At 37.2% G+C, this 12,197-nt stretch overlaps 1 protein-coding gene across 11 annotated transcripts in view; it reads right to left on the reverse strand.

Annotated features, from left to right (window-relative positions):
• The window catches only part of MAPK10 (mitogen-activated protein kinase 10), a 194,297-nt gene that overhangs the window by 70,869 nt on the left and 111,231 nt on the right, over window positions 1-12,197 (reverse strand). Inside the window, exon 1 of one of the 11 annotated variants that reach the window (XM_074823886.1) lies at window positions 2,094-2,167. The exons of 9 other annotated variants lie outside the window; for them this stretch is intronic. In XM_074823886.1, coding sequence (XP_074679987.1) covers window positions 2,094-2,116 — 23 coding nt within the window. In that variant the 5' untranslated portion in view covers window positions 2,117-2,167. Of the gene's footprint in view, window positions 1-1,011; window positions 1,058-2,093; window positions 2,168-12,197 lie in introns of those variants that run through there. One more of the 11 variants, XM_074823887.1, reaches the window with a different exon arrangement.

The raw sequence follows: 12,197 nt of genomic DNA on the forward strand, positions 1-12,197 counted from the left end.
ATGAAGTAGCTTAGGTGATAAGGCTATCAAAGATCCAGTCTGACTTGACTTCATTCTGGGCAGAGAATTTCACTCAATTAAACCTTATGTTAGGAGGAACAAGATGTGTGATTTATAGCCTAATAGTATGTAGCAGAATGCAAATCTCCTGTAGCAACTGTCGGAATTTTGTCTTTCATTCTCATTTAGTTCAGCCACAACAGGGCGTCATAAAGACCACAACTAAAATAACCCTTAATTCCATTAAAAAGTGTTGAACAAATAAAATGCAAAGCCATAGGATTTAAAAACCATGATCTTTCAACAGTTAAATGTTTTGTCTCTATCGTTCATGAACATATATTACAAATATACTTCAGCAGACAAATCTCTCAGCTAATCCATATTATTTCATCACCCAACTTCTTTTAAGAAGAAAAGCCTACATGAGACTCATCAGAGCTATGTAAGAGTACTTTGGATCATTTAAATAATCTTTTCTCACATTTTAATCTCATCAGTTACATCATAAAATCACTGACTAGGAGTTAGAAAACAGTAACACTGAATGTTTGTCTCAGCAACCTTTTTTCTCCAGTTTTTGATCTTTATTTGCTTTTCTGAATTTTCTCTCTCTGTCAAAACAAGGTGTAAAAAAGCATCAATTTAAAACCAGAAAACCAAAGGCTTCTTAAGCCTTTGGTTTTTATGATCCATTCCCAGTCCTTTACATACCATGGAGGAAAATAGAACAACTAAAGTAATCCTTTTTACAGGGATATTTACTTTGAGATACAAGGATCTTGACTGCAGTTCTATCATTGTCTTCTATCAAATGGAAGGTGTCCAACTACTTCAAGAAGTCAATACGTAAATTCATTGCACGGAATAAATTAATAGCACTGATGTTTTTGTCTATTCACCAGAGAGAAGCTTTTGTTTACAGACAGCCAACTATGCATTTTACTACAATGAAATTACAGATACCACATGTAGGTCCTCTCTCTGGTGCTTGCTACACAAAATCCTTACCTTGGAACACCAAGGTTAGTACTGATGATATATCAGCCTTCTTAAGACAAACTTCAATCACTGGCAGAAGAGTGGCTGTATAAACAGGTGACTCAAGGGAGCAGGAATAAGAGAGAGAGAGTAATGAGTGTCTGTGAACTGCTATGAAAAGGCTGAGCGTGAAAGTCAATCTCCAATTAGAGACTGGAATTGCATCTAAAAGCCTATGCTTCTTTGGAAACTGTATCATAACACCTCTTGCTAAACCATGATTTTTTTTTTTTTTTTAATGTATATAGTTGTCCTATTTTTATAGCAAAGACTTTAATTCACCCCTGGTCTTGACATGATTGTTTACTGCAACATGAGCTCAGAAAAATCCTCCACTACCATATCTCTGGCAGCTGTACAGACAGAGAATGTAGTAAATAAACTCTTTCCTATAAATTCTGTTTACAGCTAATTTGGCGAGATAAATGTTAGTGTTAAAAATGCCTTTGTGAACTGTAAATAATTTGAAACAAACCTATTTAGCAGAGATAAAAAATTTTAGCCAGATGTGAATATGAATTCATGACTACCAGGAGATATATGTAATTTCAGCTGTTTAACAAGACTCTTTGCTGACTTCAGCAGGGAGAAAAAAAAAAAAAGGAAATAAATGAAACTCATTCTAGTCAGATTTACACGATCCCAGATCATCATTTACCACTAATATTGGGTGTGAGTTCAGACTGTAATGATCAATGAGCAATGCTCTGTTATCATACACTTGAAGGACCAGGCATTCATTTTTATACCTATTTCAAAAAGCAAAGAAAAGCATTCTAGTTCCATGTCCAAGTTTCTAGTTCAATAGACACCAAGTAAATACTTAAACTTCTTCCCATACAGGAGTAACTCTTTTAATCAACAATGAAACTTAACATTTATCAATTCCATTATATTCTGCCCCAGAATAGACTCCCAAAACCACAGAAAACACATATTTTTTAAATCAACTTTTAAAGCCAGGTTCCTAGGATAACAAATGGTAATTTCTTATAGTCTTTAGTTTCAAGATTCTTCGGATGGGGCACACACATTCATTTCAAGATGCTTACCCTTTCTCAAGCCACGGCTTCATTAAAGTAATATTATTAACTCTCAGGTGATGGAATAGAAGCCCAAAACAGGAGGGAAGCTCCCAGCCTCTAGCCTCCCAGGAGGGAAATGGAGACTCTTGGCAATCTCGCCAGCTTTCTATATTAAGAAAATCTCTTCACTGAATGTTGTAGACATCCAAGGGACACTAAACATTCCTCTTTCTTACCCATCCCTACATATATATATACTGTGACAAATATAGTATTCAAATCTTTCTGAAAAACTACTTTCTAAAGTGATAAACTTCGGTCATTTTTTCCTTCCTCCAGAAAGACCATCTCTGTTTATTATAAATCACTGCTGTTTATATCTGCATTACTTGATCCTTCTAAGTAAGGTAGTTTTGCCACTGACATTAGCATTTTGCCTTATTTCCTTCATCCCAGCACAGCAAGAAGGAAGAAAGCTGAAACTGATCTTGTTAAACAAATCACTGATCTGTGTATTTGTAATACCCTGGTTATTTAGGGCTGAGATCTCATTCAGTGGAGAGGATTGGTAACCTTGAAAATCACGTTTAACAAGAGTGCTAATGATAGGTCATCCTCAACAATCACCACTGATATATGGAGTGGGACACATTCTATATATGCACACAGATACACATCTAAATGTATATACACATATACATAAAATGAAAAGCATAGATGATTCTATATATAAATCCTTTTTACAGTAATTTCTCTGACTTCAAACTCCCTGCCCTTGGTTTCAGATAACTATCACTACTGCACTTTCTGAAGAAGTCATTTTTAGGAACGACAAGAGCCAAATCTCTTTTTCCTGCATCAAGCAAAGTTTCTGTAAAAGTGGTTTATGAAACTTTAACCATAAAATATTTCAAGTGCTTTTTCTTCTCTCTACCTAAGGTCCCATTTCAGGCAAGCATTCTAACAAAAAGGAGTAAAAAAGTTATTTTGCTTTAAGCAAATTTTAAAATGTATTTTGGTAGCATTTTTTGTGTGGGTTTTTTTGTTTGTTTTTTATGTTGACCTCACTTATCAGTCCGAATTTTAGAATGAAGTTAGACCTTCTCATTAGACCTTTTTAGAATGAAGTTAGACCTTTTTTTTTTTTTTTTCTTTCTCCTTTTGTCATGTAACTTCAGAGTTTCCAAAGGCAGGCTTTGATACATTTCTATTCACAAACAGTGCATATTCCTCTCTTCAATAATTACTTTTAAACAGAAAAAAAATCACTATTTTTAGAGTGAAAACTTTCTCCAGAAAATATCTTTTAAAATAGTGAATGTTTTCCATTAAAAGAGGCTAAAAGAAAAGAATTCCATACATGCAGCAACATGCAGAAACAGCTTCACCTAAACAGTACAAGTCAAAGGCCACTGTAATGAACAAGAGCCTTTAAATGTCCTTATTAGGCTTGGAACCAAGCCTGTGGGCTGAAAACCCAGAAAATAACCAATATGACCCTAATGAAGAATTGCAGACCTGTTGTCAGGAATGGCTACTCTACACTTCAGATCAGGTCTATTTCTCTTCAAAATGCAGAGAAATTCTGTGGCCTCTGAGACAGTATTCAGAGCTGATGCTTAAGACAACCAATACAGTTTCACAATGGATGACTGCTGCACTTTTCCTGTTACCATGTATGGTTCCAGCTATTTGTTTTGAGTTTTCATCAGCTCGCAGCTTCTTGCAATCAGCTGGTAACAGTTGGATTAGGAAATACAATCAAGCTGCCTCCCCAACTGCAACACAAGTCATCATTTGCTTTTTTACTAGCGCCATGGATGTTTCACAGAATAAATAAATCAGCGCCCCAGACCTCCTGTGAACTTCCTCATCACAGCAGAGATTACTGATTGAGCTCAAAACATTCCTTCCTGCACTGCATGGGTCAGCAAAGACTGCACGTGCCGAAGTGCATCAGAGTCATCAAACACAGGCATCCTGCCACAGCAAATACCTTGCTAGCAAGGTGGTCCAGCTCATGTCTTTGGAGCCCCTTCACATGCCACGATGAAATGAAACCTAAGTAGCAAAGACAAACAGAAAGGTCCAACTAAGCTGTCACCTCAGCACATTTTAAACGGGAGCAAGTCCCCTCTTCGAGCCTTTGGGAACATTGCAGTCAAAGCAAGGTAACTCACTGCCAAATATTCAACACGTGACCTCTTATCCTATGTCGGAATGAAGTAATGTGAGAGAGGACAGAAGTGTTTGCATTGTTTGGGATTATCATCCTAGTCCTTGATTGAGAGTTCAACATTGTTGTCAAGATGATATAGTGAATTCTGTAGCACTTAAACTTCAAAGATGTACCATTATAATTGGATGATTTTAAGGCAAAAGTTCAAAATGTCTGGTTCTATTTTATATTTCAGTGTTTAATCAGGGAAAAATCTTAGAGAATCAGACCCACCATTCAGCGTGCACATACTTTATGGCAGGCAAAATCCAGTTAAAAACAGAAAATCCATGTCTTGCTCTCTGCTTGCACAATACGCTTCATTTAGTATACTGCACTAGAAAACGCTTTCTCTCAAACTTTGCTTGTAAGACTTACAGTGCTGATACTGAAATAAAGTCCTCTGAAAATGAAGAAGTTTATTACCCAATTCATATTATGGATTTCACATATAGATATTAAATATTTTAGAACAGGGAAGTGATATGTGGCACATTTTGTCTAAAAAATTTTCACGTCTCCTCTATCATTTCATCATAGCGTCACTGAAATTATTCCTGTAGCATTTTAATACAGGTTTCTTCACTTCATTGCAACATATTTATTCTATTTCCCACCTTCCAAAATACAGGTCTCTAAAGGCCCTGGTTAAATGGAAATATGATTTTTCAGAAATCAGACCAAAGCTCTCTGGTTATCCATACATTAAACAAGAAAAGGTGATTTAAAGAGCTCTACACACATTTCTGTCTGAAAATGTATGGAAATGACCAAAAAATTAAATAAGAACTGCTCATATGATCAGTTGTAACTGTGCTTACTGAAATGGGAGTCAAACAGATGAATCTTCGCCACAGCTAGAAGAAACTACTTCAACAGGAATCTTTCCCCAGTCAGATCTGTGACAGTGTATGCCTAAATATTAATGATCTTAAAGAACTTCTTCAGAGATCCAAATGCACTCATGTTTATTCTTAAAAAAGCAAACACAAAGTCTAAGCCCACAACTCATCCAGTCCCTTTACTGTCACCTATAAAGGATAAGAATAGTATCATTTTCTTATCAGTGACATTTGCAGTCCAATTTTTGATCCATATTACTTATACTGTTTAAAGTACCATAGTCATTACCTGAAATGTCAAAGCCAAACAGCCCTTTCCAACAAAGATAAACTGGGAAGCACAACGAATTGGTATTTCTAAGGGCAACTAGATTTGAAAACTTTGCTGTGAAATCTATTTTGCAATTTAGTCATGCTAAGACAGCTCTTATCCACCAAACTTTCAGATGAGTGGTCTGAAGGAAGCTGATCGACCCATCATACATAAGAGAAGGTAAAAAGAACTTGCACAGAAAAAAAAGGCTGGAACGCTTGTTTTTAGTAAACTTATTTACAATAAAAGTTCACTAAACATCTGTCGCTGGTGGGTCCAAATGTGCTATATTATAATTTTTCCAATTATACTACTGGGTAAAACTGTAAAATAACGAAATAATTCACTATGTGGCAAAAGAAGCTACACACTTGGCAAACTGCTGGGAAAAGGAGGAATCACAGGCTGAAATCTATTAAGAAAAAGGAAGGTCTGCAGTAAAATTTGCCCTCTATATTACTTGCTGACAAATTCTTCTATTACCAGGCTGAACCTGCTCTGCTGATATCTTCTTTTAAAAGAGTTATACACATGAAAGTATCAAATTTGCTCATATTAAAGTGCTCTTCCATCAAAACCTCTATTAGTTCTTAAAGGTGACTATCCTCTCCAGCTCCATCACCGCTACAAACCACAAGCCTGTGTATATAGAATCTCCACACCTTGGACAGACCAAAATCTCTCATCTGAGCTGACAACTCAGATGCACAAGGTTATGCCCTTTTGGCTCAAGTTGTACAAAAATGCCTCTGTGACTCTCTCATTGGCAGCTTGAACCTCAATTTAGTTATCTTTCTAATTACATGAGCTGGTGATATCCTAACAAGAACCATTTTGGAATCCACTGATGAGTTCTGTATATTGATGCAAGATAAACTCTTTTCCCATAGCCATCCTCATTCACAAAGACGGTGCAGGGATATGGTAGGAAAGGCAATGTGGAAACAGCTACACTGTTCACACATCACCTGGCATGCCTCTCATAATGGGTGCCATTTAAGTTTGCCTGGGGACTAAAATATTCACGAGGATGATGAATATAAAATATGTTTACATACTTCTCATCTGTATATACTCTGCTAATGCTTTATACTTGGCTCTGAAAGTGACTCAGTTGTAGAATCCTTTTCTGAACAGAACTGTAAAACCAGTAGTTTCTGGTTCTGCATTCCTCTTGTCACTAACTCACTATATAGTCTGCTAGCTGACAATAATTTTTGTTAACTGCCAGCCTAGGAAATCCAACCTGGTCAGCGAAAGAAGCCAAGTTTTTTTCATTCTACTTTAAAAGGGCTCTAGGCCAAAATGCTTTTCCTGATGTGTGTGACATATAAGAGATGACAATCTTGTGGTTTCCAAAGTGTGCTACACTACTCACTCTTTGTATGCTCAAGGATTTGCCAAAGCCAGAGCAAGGCAAAAATCTGAAAAATGGATCAGAGCTGGGGGTCCCTATCAATATTCAGTGGCAGAAAATACATGGGCAAAGGAAGTGAAAGCGTGATTTGTAGTTAAACCATATTGAGTAAATGTTTGCCCAGCATTTGGAGAATGAGTATAAGACACTGAATCTGGCAAAGAGATCTCACATTCAGTGCTCTGAACTGTCAGGAGGATATATAAACTTTGGACAGTTTTCAAGTTGTATTAAGCAGCAAAGCCAGAAAAAGTCCAGTTTCCTCATTTAACAGCAATTTACTGGGGAAATACGGACACCGAGGCAGAGCCTGTGCACCTGGCAGAAGCGGAGTACCTAGCACATTCAAACTGTCAGTCACATGATAAATCTGTTATTTTTGGATCTACAAACTGAAACAGAAAACAGCTACTATCTTCCATAGCCATCTCACAGTCATAATTTAAAAGACTTGCTGGCTTGACTGACAAAGAGAACAAAAGCTGTCAGTTTGGGGAAAAAGAAACATTCTTTCACAACCTTTCTTGCTGCATTTCTCAACTGATTAAAAATCAAAATTCAACCAAGCACTAAAAATGTATTGTTAGCAAGTCATCATCTGCAATGTAGTAATCTTGGAAGGGAAAAATAGTCAGTGTAAAAAGGTTAACCCTAAAAGGCTACTCAAATTCTAGTTTCCCAAAGTTAATTTCTGCATCTCTGCAAGGCTATTCTAAGCAGACAGAAACGTAAGATCGGAGATACTGAAATATCTCTTGGTGCTGTTCTGGCAGGGAAGAAAGCCAATGCTGTCACATATGTCACCTTTACTCCCCCAGCCAAAGGGCTAGTCCACAACCTGCCCCTACCCTGACACTAACTCAACCAACCCAGGTTGCTCTAACTCATTCAGCACTCTCTCATCCAATTGGGGTAATTCTGTATCTACAGTCTCTCACGCTGAGGGACATCTCTTGACACAGGTAAGAGGCTAGCAGGTAAAACTGATGGTTTGTAAGGGTACCAAATGTTTTACCTGCTGTACAACAAGCCAAAATGCCTTTGTTCAACAGGAACAAAATTGAAAATTACTTAAGTTTTCGAGTTGCCCTGTTACACCAGAAATTTCAACATATAGATCCTCTGACAACATTTTAAAACAAGATTTTTGTTTGAATTAGAAACTCTACTCCCTTCTGTGACTTGTGTTGAATTAGTGACCCCAGAGCTACAAAGTTTTGTAAATGAGCACCAACCAATCTTGGATGGAAAAGTGTTACACGAAAGCAAAAAAAAAAAACCAACCAATCAACACACACACCACACACCCCCCGCCCCCCCGCCCTTGACGTCCTGTTTGCCACTTCCTTTTACTCCTGCCTTTGAGTCTCCTTTCTGCTTCCCTTCCTAACTGCCTCACTCTCTATCACCAACTCTTGCTCATGCTGGTGAGTTTTCCCACTCATGTCATGCCAGATATTGTTCAAAAACTTCACCTAGGCTTCATACAAAATCTCATTTCATATTGTCTTTCTATTTTGCACAACTTCTATTATATTCCAATTTTTTTTGCTGTCACTGGTTTTATGATTGTCTAAGCACTTTTTACTTCCTGTAAAGCACTGTGAAAATGTGTGGACCACATTAATATCAGAGAATAAATATCAACAATACATGCTGACAAAGAAAATTGAATTATCTGAGCTGCATTTCCTTCCAGACTGGCTCTGTTTTTTCTATCTCTGGTTCCATTGCTTCTTTGTTTTGATACCTGCCCTTTTATTTGGATGCTCTGTGCTCTGTCCTATAGCCCTACCTGATTCCATATGGTCACAGCTATTCTCCTATCAGAGCAGAAACCCCTTGTCCCTAAGAGACAACAAAAGTGTTTAGTGTAATTGCTCTCGTGTTAAACACATGGTAATCAGTGATGATGATGCAACAGTCTTAGTTTCAGTAGTGACAGGATTTCAAGTAAATGAAATAAAAGGATAAGTCTGAACTCAGTTAAGCAATGGCTTTAATGCACTGACAGTAGTTAATTCCAACCCTGATTTCCTCCTTGAACTGAAATTTGTCTGTGACTGAATTCCAGGCAGACAACTTGACACAACAGGAGAAGCAAGGACAATCTTGAAAAAAATCTGTCCGATATGTCGCAGTGTAGGAGTGAGATAGAACAAATGTGAGAAAAGGAAGATCTGGCAGTGACCAAAATGAAGTTTTTGATGGGGTAGGAGCAGATAGGTATCTGACACCTATAAAGGGAGTTATAAAATGTTACTGCCTGATAGCGAAAAGTGTAAATTAAATTGAATTTTTAATCAGCGAACACAGAAACAGCTTAAGTTACACAAACATCAGTTACTTCTCTGCAGCCACAGAATTTACAAACAGCTGATACATTTCTTAATGGCTCTAACAGGATCATAGATGCTTATACAGTCATGGCTAAGAACAAACCTGCTCTATACCTAAGAGCTGTACTGATCCAACTGAAAATCATGGGTGTTAGTGCTCTCAGACGAGCCTGACAGCGCCTTTACAGCACTGTAGTTTATTTAGTAAAGTGAGTATTGCTGTCAGGGTTCACAAAAACATGTTGCACAGAGATATTTTCTACACCAACTTATTTACTTTTTTCTTTTCATAAACTTGCAGAGAGAATATTTGGAATAGATTTTGCCTGCTTAACTATTGTAGTCATGGGAACTTTACAGGTTCTTTAAGGAGAAAAAAAGAAAAAAGTCAGAAATATAGGCAGTCTGAATATTTCAGAGACAGACACCCCAATCTCTTTGCTAGGAGAGCATACTGTGGCATGTTTTATTACATATTGTTTGTGATTACCAGAACCTAAATTACATTTTAGAATTCTGTGTCTTAGCAAAGGGAAATGAAAGTTGAGAAAACAAACGTGAAATACATGGTGAGTTCCTGCCTACTAGGAATTTCTGCAGTCAGAAAAAGGACATTACAAAAAAATTTCAGAAATATTTTTTGTAAACTATTTACATCAGACCTTTAAAAAAAATGATAGAACAATAATTCTTGCTCGAACATTACATCTCACATACCCCTGTCACATAAAAATGGGTCTTCATCCTGCCTCGGATGCCTTCATACACTGCTACTGGATGTATCTCTTTTTTTTGCTTCTTTCCCACTTATATTAAGGATAATAGTAGTAGATAGAAGAAGTTGTAAGGATCAAAGCAAACATGGAATAGAAGCTGCTTATTCTTGAAGACAATTATCTCATTTTTCAGATGTGTTATGTGTAGTTTGACATATGGTAGCTGTTCTTTATGATCCTAATGGCATTTTCCTCCACATCCAAGTTAAGTTCTTTTTAAATCATTAGCAAGAGCATTGCAAGACATTGTCTCCTCCTCTCACTCCATATCCAAGCAAGCTGTCTCTGAGTACACGTTACTATGCAAATTCTAATAACATCACCTTAAGAAACATGAATCTGATCAACTTAGATAAGCACCTTTGCTCAATATTCTGGAGCTCAGATTCACAGAGATAATCAATCTTTGCTGTTCCTGCTGGGGGTCTCTCAGCACCTTAAAATTCACGTGCTGGTGATCCAGATTCCAAATACAATTGGGAAATTTTTCTTTTTCTGAAGAATCAAGGAATAGATATATCAGAACAACAAACCAGAATGTGCTGTTCCAGATGTACATCAGATGGTGATCAATGGCTAACTGAATACATGTAATTAAATTTTTGGCATTTCAGAGCAATGTTGCACTAGAAAATCTAAATAATACAACAATGGGAATGCAAATTGGTGGTTGGAGAAAAATCCTGCAATGTACAAATGAGTGAGGCTTGAAGCTCGCTGTGAGTTTAGTTACAGTATTTCAACATTTAAGAACTTCCCAAAGTGAAAAAAAGTTCTGGCTATAGTTTAAACCACTTGTTCTCAGGAGGAAAAAAAAAAATCTCATTGCCATTATATGAGATGATGGAAACATCAAAGAGTTTGTTTAAATTGACATGCTTATTTCACTAACAGTACAGTACACAAACTGACAGCTATTTTCTACATTGCTCTCACACAAAAGACTTGTATAACTCTCTAAAGGTTGTCTTCAAAAGCCTCCTCAGGAGCGGAGTGTCAAAGCACGTCAGCAAAGCACACAACAGCACGAGAAAGAGAACACAAGCTCAACTAATGGATACAATTTGGAGAATCTTTAACAGAACAGGATAAATCTGCAGTGCCAGCTGACAGAACGTTAAGCCCAAAAAGTCTGCGAGGTGTGAGTGGGTAACTGAAATGCAAGTAACTGAACTCACAACATAAGCTCAGTACTGATTCACAGGATAGACTGGGAGTGACAACATTAACACTGATGCTCCCTTCAGGGCCACTGAAATTCTAGGTATATTTGGGTACATGGTTCACTTCATTTTTCCTCTGAATGACATGTATTCTTTGTTCTCCTCTTCTGAGGAAAATTAGTGATCTATCCATCAGCGAGAACACCTCTGAACTTCAGTGGAACTCTGCCAGTTTATACGAGTGGAAACATTGACCTCTATCAAGGAATACAGTATTTCAATTCATTGGCACAAAGAAACCGAAACAATATTACTGGGATAGCAGGATCAGGATGGAGAAATACATCGATCTCTCAAGAACTTTAATACGCCGGTGTCCAGCTAAACAATACAAATAAGGTTGTGCATTGACTGTAAGACACTGAGATGTCCACTATTCTCTGTCTCTTTTCTACTGCACCATAGCAAAAGCATAGACCTGATCAAAAGCATCTTCTCTGATCAGTGTAGGCCAAGAATTGATTATGCTCAGAAGTGTCAGCTCCTCTTTTCTATGTTTTTTTACCATTATTCTCATTGAGATATCACTTTAGAACCTTGTGCTCAGACCAGGAGTCAATTGTGCTACACAAAACCAGAACTGAAGGATAGCCAGCATACAAAAGAGCTCAAGCATTTTTGCAAACTGAAAGATCTGATCCTCTTCATCATTTACAGGCACATTCCACACAGAAGGTAGTCATATTAAATTAAAATCTATTTTTAAGTGGTTCTATTGATTGACTATGTTCATATCTTCACAGACCTCTACCAAAATTTTATGGAATGGAAGAGGTTTCCTTATAATAATTGTCTTAGTATATATAATACATGAATATATGGAGAATTAGAGGAAGTTTTAGCCAAACCCATCTTAACAGATCTTCCATTACCAGTATCATGACACAACAGGACACTTCCCTATGATAGTTCCAAGGAGAACGGCAGCAAAAAAACCTTCATACTGGACATCTTATAGTGGGCAATATCTGTTGCATTCCTCCTCTCACCTCTGAACACTATG

The sequence above is a fragment of the Strix aluco genome, chromosome 4 (genome assembly GCF_031877795.1).
Source record: "Strix aluco isolate bStrAlu1 chromosome 4, bStrAlu1.hap1, whole genome shotgun sequence".
Classification (NCBI taxonomy): domain Eukaryota; kingdom Metazoa; phylum Chordata; class Aves; order Strigiformes; family Strigidae; genus Strix; species Strix aluco.